Here is a 19,615-nt window from a genome sequence, read left to right on the forward strand (position 1 = left end):
TCTATCCACCTCTCCACTTCGTCCTCGAATCCTTTTCTTATTTCTCCTCACAGTGTTTTCTTATAGCAGCTTACTTTGTTTCATAGTTCCTGAGGCCCAGAGATCCATTTCCATTCTCACCATCGAACCTCGCCAGGAAATCCTCGTCCTCGATGCAGCAAGCCTCTGCAAGACTTCGTAGCCTCGTAGAAGATGTCCTTTTCTCTTCCTTGCAACCTTTATCTCACAGAAGAGATGTTGCGAGTTTGTCTCTGATGTATCGTTATTTTCATGGAAAGTGTTCGAATGAGCTTCAATCTATGGTCCCCCCTCGCCAAACTTTCACAAGAAACACTCGTCTAGCTGTAAACACTATCAATAATTACCCCCACTCTTTATCAGTGCCTAAACCTAAACGTAGATTCCATGAACAAAGCTTTTTTCTTAGAACTGCACGCCTGTGGAATTGTCTTCCGTTTTCCTGCTTTCCGGTTGACTACAATATGGTTGTCTTCAAGTCTAACGTAAATAAGTTCTTGATGAGCCGTTCCATATAAGTTATCAACTTTACCAAATTTTCATTACTAATGATTACTATAATGTCCAATTTCTACTGTACACTCTTTAACCCTTATCCTTGAGTGGCCTCTTGGCCTTGATAATGTGGTGATGCCTAAGTAAAAAAAAAAAAAAAAAAACTTTCATTCGTTCAGCTGTTAAAGGATCTCTCTAGCTTTGGCTTTTTGTTGCCTTGCTTTATAGAGGTTTCCAACTTTGCGCTAGCATATTACATCCGTGTATAAATAGTACTTTTTGAAGTTTCCAAAGATTTCCATAGGCTGAAACTTTATGATTTAGCCCCTTCATGTTAAAAGTTGATAGCTTTAGGAAATGGAGAAGAAAGCATACTGAAACGAATTAAAGAAACAAAGAAGGTAAACAATTAGAACCATATGTGTTAGTATTCTTTCACATTGCATCTGTCTCAGCACAGAATCTCACCTTAAAGATGCTATTATTTTTTCAAGTGTACTTGTCAGTACCAACATTCTATCTATCAAGTTGTCAACTGAAACCTTACAAGAAAAATAACTTATGAAAAAAACTTTACTTCAGGGCTTTACTTATTAACTAATAAGCTATTATTAAAATATTAACAAGAAAAACATTGTATTTTTGTAAATCTGTGTGTTTTATCTTACAAAGACAATGATTACATAAGAAAATAATGTATGTACAAGTACATAGTGCAACTGAATAATAGAAATCAAATGAAAATTCCTATTTGTTTTTTTAATTGTAAATAAGGTATTTATCCAGTTTACAACCTAATCATAATCAGCATCTTATGGTAAACTACGTAACAGCTGGACAATCATAAAGCAATCAGTCAATCAGTTGTCAAAAGACAAGTTTTGATATATAGGCGGAATTCAATAAATCAATAAAAATTTTTTGAACAAAGTTTCTAACATGCTACGTCAACATAGAATCCCCACTTTTGCGATGAGTACTTTTTCTTAATTTTATTTTAGATGTTATATTATTTTAGTTAAGAAAAGATGTTGCAAGCACTTTCATGCTAAAACAATACCAACTTTTTATTTATAAAAAAGACGAGTCATCTCTCTTGGGAACTGGAAAAAGAAGGAAGAAATAGAAGTTAGTTGAACCTTTGTCTAAGAAAAGCTCTGTCATTGATTAATGAAAACATCAACTCATGGCCATAAATAACAACGGATCTGATTAGTTAACTAGCCAAACTTAACATTACATGTATATACAAAAATTGTTATCAGTTGTAAGTCAGTTTAGTGCTGGACATATGTAATAGTTGATGAAACAAGTCAGGAATGAAAAATGAGTGAAAGAGGATACAATGACAAAGTATGCAAAATGTAGGCAAAAAATAAAAGTAAGAAAAATGAAGATGAAAAAGAGAAAAAAAAAATAAAAAAGCAGAATAGAAGAAGACAAAAGGAGACTAAAATAAAAACAAAAACAGAAATAAATAAAAAGGACATGTAAAAAGAGGAGAATGATAAGAAACAGAAAGGGCTGGGAAGAAAAAAGAACAAAGACAAGAAGAAGATTGTTATCCTAACCCTAACAAGTCCCAGAACTAAGCAATAATCAGTTCTAAGTGAGAGACTTTTTAAGATTAAAGGCTCCATCCTAGTGAAAGGCAATACCTAGAACATAATAAAACAGCAATACAAAGAATGTAATAAAAAATAAAAATATAGTAAGAATATAATAAACATAAAAGACTTCTATGCACACAGAACAAAAACAATCTGCCCAATGGATTAAATAAATGGTACCGCTCAGAGTGGCATAAAAATTCCAGAGTTCAACAAGATACACATGAAGATAGAGGTTATATCAGTGAAAAAAAATGTTGTGAAAATAACATCCCAGATGATAAAGATTGTTGAACAATAATGATCTTTAACACTTTTATATAAAAATCAAAAATTAAGATTAAGTTATTCCAAAATAAGTATCAATTTTAAAACTGGAACTCTGAAAATGTAGGAAATTAAGATTATACATTTCCAGGTTGTGTACCTGTTCTCATGTGTCTCAAAATTTCACAATCTTTACAAGAATATAATTTTTCACCTATGGGTGATTTCTAAAATTCAGGAAAATCAGGTGATTTTTCTTCTACGATGAGAAATTTTTAAAATACAGATGTAGGTACTTCACAAGTTTACTATTTTGCTTTTTAGCATTCTTGTAGCACACAACTGATGTTTAGTAATCTAAATAAAACTTGATAGCCCTCCTTTTCACCATTGACATCATTAGCACTTTTAACTTTGATGTGTTTTCTCAGCTGTAAAAAGATAAATTTTTCATTTTGTTTTAGCTGCTATTTTGAAGATTCCAAACAAAAAAATCCTTTCAAGATTCTAACCGTCCCTTTAAGTGCAATTGTTTTTCTCTCTCTTGCACTTCAATTTAAGCGTAATTAAGTGTGTACCTGCATGTGCCTTTTCAAACTGGAATTCAGCGAAAATGTATTTCCACAGATTTTACATGAATATGGTTTCTCACCTGTGTGCGATCGCATATGAAGTTTCAGTTTTGCATTCTGGTAAAAAGCTGATCCACAGATTTTACAAGAATACGGTTTCTCTCCGATGTGAATGCGAATGTGATTTTGCAAACTCGAATTCACAGAAAAAGAAGTTCCACAAACTTTACACAAATACGGCTTCTCCCCAGAGTGTCGTCGACTGTGATTTATCAGACTTGAATTCACGGAAAATGCGATTCCACAATCTTTACAAGAATATGGCTTCTCTCCTGTGTGTTTGCGAAAATGAATTTTCAGAACAGAATTCTGTGAAAATGCCGATCCACAAACATGACACGAATATGGCTTCTCACCTGTATGTGTTCGCGTGTGGATTTCCAGATGAGCATTCTGTGCAAATCTAGTTCCGCAGATTCTGCAAGAATATGGTTTCTCACCTGTGTGTGTCCGCATGTGAATATTCAGGTGGGATTTCCATGAAAATCTGGATCCACAAACGTTACAAATATACGGTTTTTCTCCTCGGTGGATTTTTTGCATGTGAATTTTCAGACATGAGTTATCAGAAAACGTAGATCTACAAACTATGCAAGAATATGGTTTCTCTCCTTTGTGTGTTTGCATGTGAGTTTTCAGTTCAGAGATTTCAGAAAATTCAGATTGACAAATGATGCAAGAATATGATTTAGATGTTTGTGTTTGTGTTTGTGTGTGCTTGCTAAAAGACAACTCAGAATATAATGAAGCCTCACCCTTTCCATGAGGAAATGATATCTCATTGGTAGGTTTCTGCATTTCTTTGTTAAACAAATCTTCTTTGAAAATATGGATCAATATGCTTCAAATAAAATTGAGTCAGAAATTGTGTAAAATTACAGACTCAAGAATTTGTGGAATATCATAAGCATCCTTGGTGAAAATCTGTAAATAAAAGTAATAAAAGCATAAATATTTAAAATATAAATTAGATGACTGTAAAAATATATGTTGTACTTTAATTACCTCAAAACAAGAAACATTGCCACTGAGACAGAAAAGCTATTGTGAATTATGGCCCATACCTAAATAAATCAGAAATTCTGTAAAATAAAAGACGGATTTTATAATCATCCTGTGCTAAAAATGGTTTAAAGCTGTAAACAAAATGTATTATTTACACATTTCAATAAATTGAATCATATTGGTTCGTTTATCTATAATAATAAATTAAATAGTTATATTAATATTTTTTTACTTTTATTCTCCCCAAACAAGGCTCATTGGTACCGAGACAGAAGGTACTACTATAAATTAAAGCCCATGGTTACAGGGGCATCATAAGTGGAGAGTTATGTAGCAGAATGTTTGTTTGCATTACATTGAAATACCTGCATGTTGCTTTAGTTTTTTTTTAAATGTGTGATGATATACAATTATTTTCACAATCAAACAATCTGCAGCTCATACAAAGCATGAAAGCCACAGACTGGATGTCTTAGATTAGAGTTTTGCTCTCCTTTGAGCTCATGAGTAGAATATATTCAGTCAGGATTCAAAACCAGAGTCACTTGCATGTGAGTACTCTGTCACCTTTGCCACCATGATACATACAAGTCTGATAACACATATCAAGCAAATAATTATATATATATATATATATATATATATATATATATATATATATATATATATATATATATATATATATATATATATAAAGGAGAGTTATATGACTTTAAAGAGAACATCAACAAACGACAGAGAGAGGTAGAGAGGGTAGCAAAGGAGATACAAGTATAGAAAATAACTAACAAATAAAATTTGTTAAAATTCTCAGAAAGTATGGATCAATATGCTTCACACAAAAAATGAGCTAGAAATTTTGTAAAATTATAGACAAAAGACTGGGGGATTTCATCTTTTGCTAATATAGTTTAAATTTGTAAATAAAAAGAACATAAATATTATATACACTATCAATAAATACAACTATATTGATTCATTCATCTACAATAATAAACTATATATAGTTATATTAATCTTTCTTTTACTTTGAAGTATCCCAAAGATGACACATTTCAACTGATACATAAGGTGTTACTGTGAATTAAGGCTCATACTGTACTGAGGATCATAAGTGTAGGTTTATCACACAATATGTTTTTTCACATTACATTTAAATGTTTTCAGTTTGCATAGTCTGGGAAACAGTAAGCAAGGGGAATTTCAAATGTGGGCAGCATGAGAGATGAAAGCCTTCTATTACTTGGGGTCTCTATAGTAAAGGGCTGGGATTTTATTATTGTCATATAGGAGGTATTTACATCAACAGAGCACCAGTATAGCAAGTTTGTTGGAGCACATTCCATGAAAGTACTTGAAAAAAAAGCACATGTATGGAACATTGCATTGATGAGACAGGAACTGGACCTATTGGATTAGAAACTTTTCTATTGATCTTGTCTAAGAGGGAGACTATTTGGTGTACCTGCCAAGATGTGTCAACAATAAACCATGCATAGACGTATGATACCTTTGTAAAGGATAATATGATATTGATAGGTGCAAGAAGTTTTCTAGCATGGTAGAACCCATGCAGCAGCCTTGACAATGTTTTTATGTATTTGATCCAATTAATGCTATCTGTTAATGCTAGGTTGAAGAATTTAAATGATGGATTCTCGAGTAAGGTGCTATCTGTTGTTGAAAAGGATTAAAGAAAAAGAGCTTAGTCTTATCATTAAATATTACCAGTCATATATGTCCCTATTTTGTTATATATTGGAGGTAATTTTCTAATGCGTTTATGTGTCCGTTTTGACTGCATGTTGTGAATGTAGTGTGGTGTCATTAGTAAATATACTCACCTTAGAAACAATTGGATCAGAAAGGTTGGTTATGTAAATCAGGAACAATAATTGTCCAATGAGAGACCACAGCATATATCCCCATTAATGACATATTGTTTAGAAGTACATCCATTGAAGATAACCTGGATCTTTCTTTTGACTAAGAAGAATCTGATTATAATTGATATTTGTCCAATATTACTGTACAAAATAATTTGCCTAGGTTGCTATCCTGAGGTCAGCACTCTGAATCCCAAATTCTTAGATTTTATTGAGATAACTATGAATTTATTTACCTCTTAGGAAGTTAGACACAAGATTTGGTGTGGTTTTGAGAAGTCAACACAGTAGATGATCTACAAAAAATGCTTGAGTAGCCTTGTCATCATTCTTCAAGAGGGATGCCTCAGGCGAATAGCATAAACTAATCCCTTCTTAAAGAGACTGTGAAGTCTGGCAGAGTGAATGTATTAGGAATACACACAATCATACCTAAACCGGACAGACAATAAGGTCAACCCAGCATGACTGATTGTTGAAGATGAATCTTTCATTGGTATAAAAAAACCCATAGCTAGCCAAAAGCTTAACACTCTTAATAATACATTGTAATGTTTTCAATTTATTCAAAGTTAAGTTGTTGATGATCCATTTTTGCACTGACTTTTAAAACGGAACATAATTATTTGCTTAAATTTTTATTTGGTTTTAATATTGTAGACATGAAAAGGCAAACTATACATAATAAATAATTAAAGATATATGATGTATAATAATAAGTAACAGGTATTGACATTCATTACAATAAAACAGTCACATTTTCAAAATGTTTCTCATTAGATTACTGAAAATAAGCAATATTGAGCCTGATCAGTACCGGATCAGTGACCATTTGTGAATACTAGGCACTGTATGTAGGAGGACCTCAACACCTATATGCAAGAACTGCAAAAGCCTATGATCATCTCCTCTGACCAGGATATACTGCTACTGGGGACCGACCTCTTGTATATTTAATATTTCCATGACACTTACTTACTTGGAGGAAGCCACTTCATTTCACTTTGAGTAAATGCTACCAGATGTTCTAGTACCACAGATACTATTTGCCTTGGATTGCCTGGGACCAGATGTAATCTTTACTGGCCTAGCGCACTCTCCTGAATAAAGTTGCTATCATGCTCGCTTTATTATTCTTATTTTAACAAAAAATAACCCTATACATAGTAAATGAAGAAATAACTGACAAGCTAGGAAAATATACCGTGGTATAGAGAACTAAGGTCTAACATGCCTAAATGCTAGTAGCATCACAGATCAACAAAAGAAGTCACCTGAGCACCTATGGAACTTCTTCAAAAACTAACTTAGAGTGAATGCCAATTTTAGGATCCACAAAATTCACCTTAAATAATACTATCGGAAGCCAAATGAATCATTAGACAACTACATTACCCGAACGTTAGCACAAAAAATGTGACTTCACAGATGAGAAACTAAGTGAGAGACTTATAGAGCTCATCATATTTTCAACACCATATGACGCTTTCAAGAACGAGCTCAATAGCAAACCAAAAGTTACAGTATAATCAATGTACTGATTAAAGGCCAGAAGTATGAAGCCCTTACCACCAAAAATGATGAGCTCAAAAAGCCAAAAACAAAAAGAATATAGAACACTAGCCAAAACGGGAAGCATGGGAACTGTGATACATGCCATAAACCTTCACCGTGCCAGCATACAGTAATGAGTGTTTTGCATGTGGAAGCAAGGGACATTGGGCAAGGTGGTACAGAAAGACTAAATCAAACGAACACAGAAAAAAAAAAAAACACAGAAGCAAATTTCGCAACCACCAACACCAATTCCCAAGAAGATATAAACACAGTAGACAAAAGGAAATTATCAGTCACATCAATACTGGAAGTAATGTAGATGATGGCCTACAGTAGTTCCACTCTATCAGTGTTAAATGCATGGATAGTATAAACAGGGAACTCAGAGACATCTCCTACATGACCATGAATATCAAACCACCTCACCTAAATTAGAACACACCACACTCTCCATATGAAAATTGATTCTCGAGCATCTGGCAACACACTCTCTCTGAGAATTTTCCAACAGATGTATGGAATATCACTAAAAGACCTCTCCATTCTGCAACCCTTCCCACATGTGAAACTGACAAAGGTAACCAAATTCGATGTCTTGGAACTATCAGCTTTCCATGTCAGTATAAGGACTCAGAATGGACAAATACATTTTACGTTGTAGAAGTACCAGGACCTGCAGTTGTAGGGCTTCTAACATGTGGACAGCTGAAGGTATTAACTATACATGTGGACACCTTTAAAAAGTGTTTAAACATGCCTATTTCTCCTATCAGTTAACTTATGTCACATTACCGCAAGCAGTTTGATAGGATTGGAAATTTTAGTGGGACCACTAAATTCCTACTAAAGAAAGATGTAGAACGTTTTATCGACCCTCCATGCAAATGCAGTATCCACCTAAAAATAAATTAAAAGAAGAAATTAACAGGCTCCTTGAACAGGATGTGCGCTGAAAAGTTAAGGAACACAGACTAGTGCTCCACTTTGCAGAGAGCACAAAGAAAGACCAGCTCCTTTGAATATGCATGGACTCACAGATACTGAATACCAGCTTCAAAAGATGTCTGCACAAAATACTGACAGTGACAGAGCAAAACTCAGCCTTTGTGAAAGCCAAGGTGTTCAGTAAACTTGATTCCAAGGCAGGATACCAGTTGGTCCACTTGGATAAGGAATCATAACTGTTGACAACCTGCAGGATGCAATTTGGATGAGTATGTTGGAAGCATCTACTATTTGGTCTATATCTTAAAGATCTTTCAAGCCAAAATTAACCAATTTCTAGAAGTTCTAGATGGTGTGACTAGCATAGCTGCTGATGTAGCGATATTTCACCAAAATAATGAGAATCATGACAAAATCTTGCAAAATCTCATTAGACTATGGGCCCAAAGGTCAAAATCCCTCTAGATTTTGATTCTGTGACCTCGGTGGTGGTGAAAGAAAAAATGGTGCCAAATGAATGCTAATACTCATGAACATAATTCTTTTTTTTTTTCACAAACACAAATATTGTACATTAGTGAGAACAGCGATCATATTTAAAGATGGCCAATAATCATTCAAATAGAAGATGATGACTTACTTAAACCCTAGTAGCACCCAAACCAATAAGTATACAGACATCTGTTTAGCACATTTTATTCCCAATTAAATTCTGCAATTTTTAATATATAAATATTGGACTTAATATATTTACTCGGTTTCAAAGTTGGGAATATTTGTGAAAAAAGCCTTTTTTCAGACAGTTTCTTTGATACTGCTTCAATCTGTTTTATGTATAACTTGAAAAATATATTTTTGTTCCATTTTTATATTTCTCATGTAGAGGCATTTACATTTCAACAATATTATTAGTAATACAAATTTATTGCTATATTTTGTATGTAGCAATATCATTTTAACCTGAAGTATTCGTTCTGACTGTGTCATTTTCATGGTGGTTCATTCACATCAAATTGTAAAATATACAATATTTATCAATTTTTATAAAGAAATTTAACCCATTTCTTTTTTTCTTTAATCTATGAATTATAAACACAGGTTTGAAGCAAAATAAAAAATGAAGCTATCATTTATTGTAAGTTTAATGAAAGTTAAACAAAAAAAAGCATTTTAGTAAATAAAATCATAAATGGTTTTATTTAAGATGGATCACTACTTATGCTACTTCATCATTACAATCATCAGCATCAGACTGATTATCATCTTTAATTTTCTAACATGCAACTTTTACTTTGCCTTTTCTTCAGGAACACTCTCTAAATAGGTTGTCAGATGCATATGCTGTATTGCTTCAGCTACTAATTTATGGGCTCTAACTGCTCTGTTGTAGTGTCTTCCTGTAAAAACTCCATTTATTGAACCTACAGCAACTTCTGATTCAATAAGAATATCTTGAAGACCAGCATCTTGAAAATGCTTTCCCAAACATCCAAGAAAGGACATTGCTGTATGAAAGGCATCAAGTCGAATAACTAATCTCTTCATAAAATATGGATTTCCCCATTTGATCAACTGTGCCTTTGAATAAATTGCTTGATCCATTACAATGACAACAGTCTCTAACTTGAGTTGATCTGCAATGTCAATGCTTTTTTTGTATAAGTGTAAAGACTGTATCCATTTCTGTGGAGCTAATACCAATTATAGGTAAATAACTTATAATAGATTTTGATGAAACCTCATTTTTGCACAAGGGTTCCAGTCCAAGATGGTAATGTATTCCCACTGCTGAATTTTGTGATATAGTATGCTATATCAAGTTTTATAGAATTTTGCAGAGAAAGTATATGATCAGACTTAAGCAAATGGCAGTGGGCCATCCTTCCTTCCTCCAGGGTATGAAACCAGATTTACTTCTGGTGGCTTCAATGTTCTTTTCCTTGTTCTCTTGAGTCCTTCTATTGAAATGTTAGAGGAACATGGTTTCATTGATGCATTGTTCTGTATTATTATCCCATTTGTGTTGTGGGTAGTTTCATGTGCAGATAGGGTTTCCTCCCCAAAATTATTATTATCCCAGACCAAAGTTGTTGAAATACCTGCCTGGATAATGAATGGAATAGAATTTTCCTCCATATCATCTCAAGTTCAGCTAGTGCTGTATTGTGATTTAAAACAACTGAATGAGAAACACAATGTCCCAAACCATTTAATAAGCCAATCAATTGAGTGGATCCAGACAGATAGTGTATAGCCATACCAAGTGGTAAATGTTTTGGCATTAATATGTCCATTAGAAGCCAAGAATATAATGTCCTGTTAAATGGAAAAAAGCTTTTTGTATACAGATGTAGATATGCCTACTATTTTCTGAATACATACATCTTCAGATGCCCTGTGATGTACATATGTACACGGGGGACTATAATAGCCAGACACCAGGGATTTCCGGCTCGGGCTAAAACAGAATGTAAATGCTTACTGCAGAGTCTCAGCTGAATAAAATCTCAAACAAACCCAGCATTTGTGTTCTCTGTGAGAAACACTACATGGTGATGAGGATGAAATCACTTCTCATATAGGGGAACATTATTTAAACTTTTTTTCTCTGAAAACATCGCGTTTAATAGAAATTAACCTGCAACATTTTTACCTGCACACACGCATTTTGAAATATGACATCTTATGGTAGGATTGACGAATTCTCGCCGTGTGGAGGTGATTGGGACACATATTCAGAAAGATTGGAGTATTATTTCGAGGTGAATGGAATACAAGATCCAGAAAAGAAAAAGGCCTTCTTTCTGTTTGTAGTGGGGAAACATTTTCTCTGCTGAAAGATCTCATCATGCCGCATAGCTTAAGAGACAAAAGCTACAAGGAACTCTCGCTCTCATTAAAAGAGCACTGCAATCCAGCACTATCTGTAATTGTTGAGCGATTCAACTTTTACATGTGCTGCGAACAACAAGGTCAGTCCATTTCAGATTTTATTACTCATTTAAAAAAAATTACAAAGTTTTGTGAGTTTGGAAATACGATAGAAATATGTTGAGAGATTCGCTCGTTGTTGGATTAGTAGATGACTGAATTCATCGGTAACTGCCTTCAGGAAAAAAACTAACATTTCCTTACGCACAACAGATAGTTCTTGCTTGGAAAAGTGCATATAGGAATGTTAGTGACATGGCAGCCTGTTCAACGTCCAGTTTTACACCACAGACGAAGGTCAACTAGGTTGAACAGCCTACTCCGCTATGGAGACAAAAACAAAGACCATGTTGTAACGTGCATCCAGGAGATAAGCGCCCGCGTGTTTGCGTGTTGGGTGGGTACGTGGGAGAGACGGATGAGGGGAAAAAGACATACCTCGAGACCAGCTCAGCATTACCGACCAAAAATAGAAAAGAAAGACCAAGATGGCGGCCGCTGTCTTTTGTAAAGTATGATGTCTCGCAGTCACACGAATTCTCGGAATATGCAAATTTAGCCGGCCTAGAACGACGATAAAAGCGGGTGAGGGGAAAGACAAGGGCGAGTGACGATTGAGTTGGCTGGGGAATCGTGTGGCTGTTGCTTCTTGTGCCATGTTGAGGATATCTTACCGTGTTAAAGAGAGAGTCGGGCGCCATCTTGAATTTTTCCTTACACTTTTTCGTTACACATGTTTCTGATGTACCGGAAAATATTACCCTGAGTCCTGTCATTTCAAAGAGGCAACATGTAATTTTTGTCACAAAACCGGTCACATTTCGCCAGCCTGTTTGATCCAGAAGTACAGAAGTACAATGACAGAGCTGGAAATCAGAGAACCCACAAGGTCAACAGTGAAGAACCAGTAGACGAAGATACCGGCAGTGACTGTGCCTTGGCGCATGGGCTGTTTAACCTGGCAGTAAATAGCAAAACCGAACCCCTGATGGTGTTGGTGGGCATAAATGGCTGCAATGTCGAGATGGAGATTGACACCGGAGCTGCTGTTTCATTTGAAAACCTGTGGTGCAAACCTGATAAACTCATGGTTAAGCCTATGTCACAGAAACTAGCAACCTACACGAGAGAAAGTATCATGCCATATGGTGAGTGTCAAGTGTCGGTAGACTATGATGGCTGACAGTTTTGTTTGCCATTAGTGATTGTTCTTGGTTCTGGCCCTGCACTTCTTGATAGAAACTGGCTACGAGTAGTGCAACTCAGCTGGAAACACATCCATCAGCTGAAAGCAGTAAACGCTACACCTTCAATTGAAGACATTATTGCAAAATACCTCAATGTTTTCAAGGATGAGTTGGGCACACTGAAGGGTTTCACGGCAAAACTTAGTGTTGACCTGAAAACAAAGCCCATATTCTGCAAGGCTTGACATATGCCCTTTGCATTGCGTGAAAAGGTTGACAAAAAGCTGGATCAACTGGAGTCTCTGGGTATTATCAAACCAGCACAATACTCAGAATGGGCTGCCCCTATAGTAGCAGTTCTCAAAACTGACCAAACAATACGGTTGTGTGGAGATTATAAACTACAATAAACAAATGTTCAAATCTCGACCAGTACCCCATCCCCAGGATTGATAATTTGGCGCAGGGAAAGAAATTCACCAAGCTTGATTTGAGATCAGCATTCCTGCAGGTTCCGTTAGAGGAAAACTCAAACCAGTACCTTACAATCAATACACCACGGGGTCTCTACAGGTTCAACCGCCTCAGTTTTGGAGTAAAGTCAGCTCCTGGTATCTATCAACACTGTATGGATAATCTGTTGGCAAATGAACCACATGTTGTATGCTACCAGGACGATATACTAATTACAAATCATCAGATGCGGAACACTTGATCACTCTTGACCGAGTGTTAAGGAAACTCTCAGAATCTGGTCTCTTTTTTTTTTTTTTTTTTTTTACACAGTAATCACCACTTATCAAGGCCCGGAAGCCACTCAGGGATAAGGGTTATTGCAAGTACATTACGTTAGTGTGGAGATTTGATGAAGTGTTTACTTAAGCAGGCGGTTCATTAGGAATTTGTTAACATTGGACTTGAAGACATCCAAGTTGTATTCCGGTGGGAAGCAGGCAGACGGAACAGAGTTCCACAGGCGTGCAGTTCTAAGAAAGAAGCTTTGTTCATGGAATCCACGTTTTGATTTAGGCACAGATATAGATATAGAGTGGGGGAAATTTTTCACAGTGGATTGGTCTGGGCATTCATCTGGACAAGTGCAAGTTCATGGCACCCTCCGTAACCTATTTAGGTCATTGGATTGATTTGGAAGGCCTTCACCCTACAACAGAAAAGATCCGTGCTGTCCAGGATGCACCAGCCCCTCACAATGAGACTGAACTTAAGGCTTTCTTGGGCTTATTCCAGTTCTATGCTAGGTATGTCCCTAATGTCGCTGATAAGTTGAGCCCCTCTATTATCTACTCAGGAAAAGTGTCTCTTGGACGTGGACACCACCCAATCAACAGCTTTTCAGTGAGCCAAAGATGCATTGCAGAACACAAATGTCTTGGCTCACTATGACTCATAGAAGGAACTGGTACTGACCTGTGACGCCAGTCATTATGGTGTCGGGGCTGTTTTGTTGCACATCTTTGCCGACGGTTCAGAGAAACCTGTTGCTTTTGCTTAGAGAACAATGTTACCAGCTGAGAAAAATTATAGTCAGTTGGACAAAGAGGGACTGAATATCATCTTTGGGATTAAAAAGTTTCATCAATACTTATTTGGATGTGCATTCGATATCATAAGCCACTCATCAGCCTCTTTAGCCCAACAAAGCCAACATTGAACAGCCTGCCACCAAGAATAATACGTTGGTCACTGTTGATGAGTGCTTACGACTACACAATAGAATATAGGCCTGGTTCACACATCGTCACTGCTGACGCAAGGAGTTGTCTTCCCCTACAGGAAGCATTAGATGTACCAACACCAGACTGTATTATACATATCATGGATTACCTGGACAATTCCACCGTTGACTCGACTGATATCTGTGCTCATACACGCAAAGACCCCATCCTCTCTAAGGTTGTTCAAGCCACAGAACATGGAGGATGCAATCTCCCACATGATGTTCCATATCTACTCTTTCTCACTTGTAAAAACGAACTAAGTGTTGAAAAGGGATGCCTGCTGTGGGGTTCACGAGTGGTAATTCCCCACCATCTCAGGCAGAGTGTTGGATGCGCTTCACCAATGCCACTTTGGCATAGTCAAGATGAAGGCCCTCGCCCGGACCTATGTATGGTGGCCTGGGACAGATGTCAACATCAAAGAAAAGGTGAACAACTGTTACCCTTGTCAATGCTCCAGAGGCTTTCCTGCTAAGGCATCACTACACTCCTGGGAATGGCCAACTGAATCTTAGCAACAGGTTCACATTGATTATGCTAATTACAATGGCCAATACCTGCTTGTCATTAGAGATGCACACTCAAAATGGGTCGATGTCTACACAACAAGTGCAGCTACTTCAGCCACCACAATTGAAAGGTCGAGGCGCTGTTTTGCTACTCAGTCTCTCGTACATTATTGTCAGTGATAATGGCCCATGCTTCACCAGTTCAGAATTTGCAGAGTTCACAAAATGGAATGGTATCAGACAAAAATTTGTCAGTTCACACCATCAGGCATCAAATGGTCTAGCAGAACACTCAGTTGGGCTAGTTAAAAACAGTATAAAAAAGATGTTGGGGGGAACTCTGGAAACAAAAATATCCTATTTTCTGCTCACATACCAGAAAATACCTCACACAACAATGGGATCTACCCCGGCAGTTGTTGATGAGACGAAGATTGCGTACCAACCTGAATCGCATGAAGCCCGCTACCTCAAGTGTTGTATATAACAACCAAGAAAGTCAAAAGTTTCACCATGACAAATCTGCCCAGATGCGTTCATTTGATGAAGATCAAGCAGTATTTGTACAGAACTTTGGTTCTGGACCCATGTGATTGGCTGGTCACATTCTGGAAAGAGTATCTCCCTTATCCTTTCTAATCAGATTGCAGGATGGCCGGTTGGTTCATCGTTACCAGGATCACATCAGGTCTTGTCGCTGCACCACCAAGCCAGCACCTCAATCCCCAAGTGAAACAATTCAGAATGCATTTTCACGTAAATAAACATGCCTCCAGATACGGCAACTATCCATGCAAGAAAATTAAATAAAACATAAGGTACTGCCTTTTCAAACTCTTGTAAAGTTAATGTTTCTGCTGTTGGTGGCCATAACAAAGGAGGTTTCATTTGGCTAATAATGTTTCTCAGATCCATAGGAGAAATCTGCGTCTATATGACTTGTTTGTTGTTTTGACTGCAAGTTTGTGTGATTTTCTGATGAGTCTGTTTCACTTGGAGTTGTATGTGTTTCCATATGGAGTACGGTCTTTTTCTCTACAAGAGAAGACACTGTTATATTATTTGCATAAAGGATGTCACCTTGTAATCTCATTTTAGGAGTAATGAAGTAGAGATGAGGAAACTTTTTAATTAGCCTTTCTTTTAAATATCCAGTTTTATATAAATGTGCATCAACTCTATGCATTTCATTAATCTGTTTGACAAACAAGTCTTTCAATTTTTTTGAGTTTCATGATTTCCTTGTTTTCAATAATTTGCATTTGAACTAATTTAGCAAATACCTCAAATGCTTTAGTGCAGTGGTTTTCAAACTTATTTTGCCACCGCCCCCTTCAACGCTGGACCAAAATACCAGCGCACTCCACTCTTCCAATGAACACCAAAACGACAGTAATGTTAAATGTCATAAGAATTGGTTGATTATTCATTCACAAACTGATTCCCCTTTGGTATCTGTTTCCAGATGTACAAACAATAATTCTTGACACAGAGACCCACCCTTGATGAAGCGTACATATGCGAGACATAGCGATTCGCTTCCCGAAATAGTAAATTTGTCCAATTGCAAACTGAACTCAGTTGTCAACATCTAACTGAGGGTCTCTTCGACATTTTCAGCCATTTCGTCAACTCTTCATTGAACTGAGTTGTCACTGAGAGGAATCAATTTTATGACTTGTTCAGGAGATTTGTGCAAGACTGCTTTAGTAACCTCTTTAACTGCAGGCAAAATTAGTTCTTTTCCAACTGAGGCTTGCCAGTTTTGCTATCAGCAAAGAAATGTTGTAAGAAGCCTTCAAATAGTCATCTGAATTTTTGATGAGGAAATAAACATATTCATTGTTTTTCACTGCAAAAATTAATCTCAAAGAAATTGAAAGAACGCTAGTGTTTTAGCAGATTTATCGGGATGAATTTTCTGTAAATGTTCGAGGAGCCTAGACGGCTTCATTGCTTCATTAGGAAAGTTTTTCTCACAAAGCATGCACATGGTTTGTTGTGGATTGGTCAGTGATTGTATAAATCCATGCTTCAAGTACTCCACAGAGTATTGCCTACACTTCTTTTTCAATGCTCCTGGGGTTGCCATGGTTATTCCTGGAGAAAAAATGCAAATTGTTTTTAGAGGCAGAAAATGGAGTAATGATTAGAAACTATGATTGAGATCAGGCAAAAAAATGTATGAAACATGCATATATAGCTTTAAAAACACAGTTGTATAGAGAGGTGCAAAAGGCTCAATAAGTTATGCCTGGGATATTTAATATAGAGATTGGAGAGCTTAAAACCACCATACATATATAGGTTATCATTGATCAAAAATGCGAAATAAATTGAGTGTTGCAAAAAGATGGTTTACATGATTGATGAAATATTATAACTGAAAAGCTATTGTTGTTCATCTGATAATTCAATTATTGATATAGGTAGAATTACAAAATGGAAATTAAGAAAAAGGAACTTTAAACATGCTTACAAACTGGATGTATACAAGGTAGGTCAATTTTTAACTTTTTCTGGAAAATCCAAAACTTCTATGCAGGGAAAGTTGTGTACTGGTATGGGGAGTACTAAACCAAAAATTAGATTTCTATCTTTTATGGTTGCATGAGTATTTAATTTTAAAGATTGTCTAATTAAATGCACTGAAAAACCCTTGCTTTTTATACAGTTTGATATAATCTTGCCTGAATACAATTCCAGTCAAGACAAATTTGTTAGATTATTTATTTCAGTAAAAAGGAATGAAGTATACTAAAACTAACATTGAAAAATTAATTCCCCCTAGCCCCTCCCCCATTTCATATAATCTTCATTTGAATATATTGAGTGATACTAGTAATAAAACTCTCAAAGGTAAATATAATTGATTACCAATGAAATTAATGCTAACAACATAACATGTGCTTGCAATATATAAGGAAATCATTTTTATAAACTAAAATTATCAATTAACCCCCCTCTAAAACTTTTATTGATCATAGATACTGTTAGTTTCAAATTCATAGAAAAATTTTGAAACAGATTTATAAACAAAACATGAAAAATTAAAGATATTTTTCTGTTTCCTAATAATTATGTATTAAAATGCAAACCAAATAGACACATGTCTAAAAGAAGAAATGTTATGATTTTTCAGCGGAAAATGTGGATTAACTGCTTACCAAATGTCAATTATATCACCTAAAACTGAAAGCGCAAATTTACTTAAGGTTGGATTTGTATTTTCCATGAAATAAATGTATTGTATATATAACTTATCGATATGTGGGAAGTTTTGTTTCAGTTAATGTTTTACAATTCACAGATTTGAAAAAGTGGCCAAAAACAAATATATAACAAATAAATGTTACCAAAGGCAAAATAAGTTATTCTTCTACCTAGCTGGGTAAATTTTTAATGTCTTACTTACTTTTATATGCTTATTGGCTTCAAAAAACTATTAGTGCCGAGCATTACACGAGAACAAGAAAAATGTGTGATCTTGCTCATAAATCTTTGTAGTCTCGACAATGACTTCAGAATAAAAAATACTGTTACAAACCCATCCAATAAATGTTACCGTGATATTTATTGGGTCAGTTTCTAATAATAATTTGTATAATTTTTTATTTTTAAGTTATTGTCGAGACTAAATTTTATACGATTACGTGTGATTTTACAATCTTGACACACAGACTTAGGGTTAGTGGTAAAAAATAATAAACAGCTTCCACAAAATGGAGGATGATTTTTCGTTAAATTTACATATGAAACGTCACTCCAAACTCACTTTTTCTACTATCTTCATGGTGTCCAATTCACACATAATTGTCTAAAAGAGTAAAATCTCAATGTTTTGACGGTAGTATAAGAAAATATTATCTTTTCCAAAATGTGTATCAATAAAAATCAATATAATTAAAAACTTAAACTTACCTTCAAAAATGTCATGAGTATTCTTTTCTAGTTTTTTCTTAATTCTTTCAATTTTCTGATAATCCGTGGAATGTGCATAACAGTTTTGATGAAACCCAATACGAAGTGGTATGACACTTGAATCACATATAAAGTTTATTGCAATTTCTGCTTGTGGGCCATCTAAAACTCTCCAGTTTTTAACATATTCTAGAAAGTGTGTCCATGTCCTTGCTGAAAAAGATCTAATATTCAATGTCTTAGAAATATGCACATAATGCATTCTTTTTTGTCTTTGTTTACAAACATTTCTTATTCATTGGAAGCAGCCATATTGAATTTTTAACTCACGCTATGATGATTGTGATTGGTTGATTGTAAGCAGTAAATGAAAGACATAATCTGATTGGCTACTTTTTTGTACAAATGCAATTTAATAGTTAGCATTTTTTTATAGACTAAAATTAAAATTTATTAATGCATCAAAACCTTGTGCGTGAAAAAATTTTCCATGTTACTTATGATTTTATGCATATGATATCCAAAAATCATGCCCACCTCTTTTACATCTCATTAAAAGTCAGAATTTTCACCCTACGCTGATGGCATACATGGCTTGAGCAGCCAAAACTGAACTTGTATTCAACAGCAAGAAGTGTGTTATAAATCAATTCTTGGAAACATATACAACTCTGCTGGAATTAAATCAGACCCAGATAAGTTGCACCACATCAATCAAATGCCAAACTCACAAAACAAAGGAGAAGTAAGTTTTCTAAGTATGCTAAATTACCTTTCCTCATATACTCCAAACTTCCTTGAAAGAGTTCACCCATTGCACAAGCACCATAGATTTGGAACGTTGACCTAAAAAATGCTACAACCAGCTCAAGGAAATGATTACTGATGACACATGCCTTTCATCTTACGATCT

At 35.4% G+C, this 19,615-nt stretch overlaps 1 protein-coding gene across 3 annotated transcripts in view; it reads right to left on the reverse strand.

Moving 5' to 3' along the window:
• Window positions 1–2,424: 2,424 nt before the first annotated feature.
• The window catches only part of LOC145294155 (protein FAM200B-like), a 29,789-nt gene continuing 12,598 nt past the window's right edge, over window positions 2,425–19,615 (reverse strand). The window contains exons 2-3 of one of the 3 annotated variants that reach the window (XR_013869838.1): window positions 18,703–18,926; window positions 15,919–16,881 (exon numbers count right to left, since the gene is read on the reverse strand). Coding sequence is in view for 1 of the 3 variants with exons in the window: in XM_080141263.1 (XP_079997389.1) it covers window positions 16,649–16,881; window positions 18,703–18,915 (446 nt within the window). In the remaining 2 variants the exon portion in view is untranslated. Of the gene's footprint in view, window positions 3,947–15,918; window positions 16,882–18,702; window positions 18,927–19,615 lie in introns of those variants that run through there. The other 2 variants (XM_080141263.1, XR_013869837.1) reach the window with 2 other exon arrangements.

This window comes from Euprymna scolopes, chromosome 15 (assembly GCF_053919585.1).
Source record: "Euprymna scolopes isolate OS-2025 chromosome 15, ASM5391958v1, whole genome shotgun sequence".
Classification (NCBI taxonomy): Eukaryota; Metazoa; Mollusca; class Cephalopoda; order Sepiida; family Sepiolidae; genus Euprymna; species Euprymna scolopes.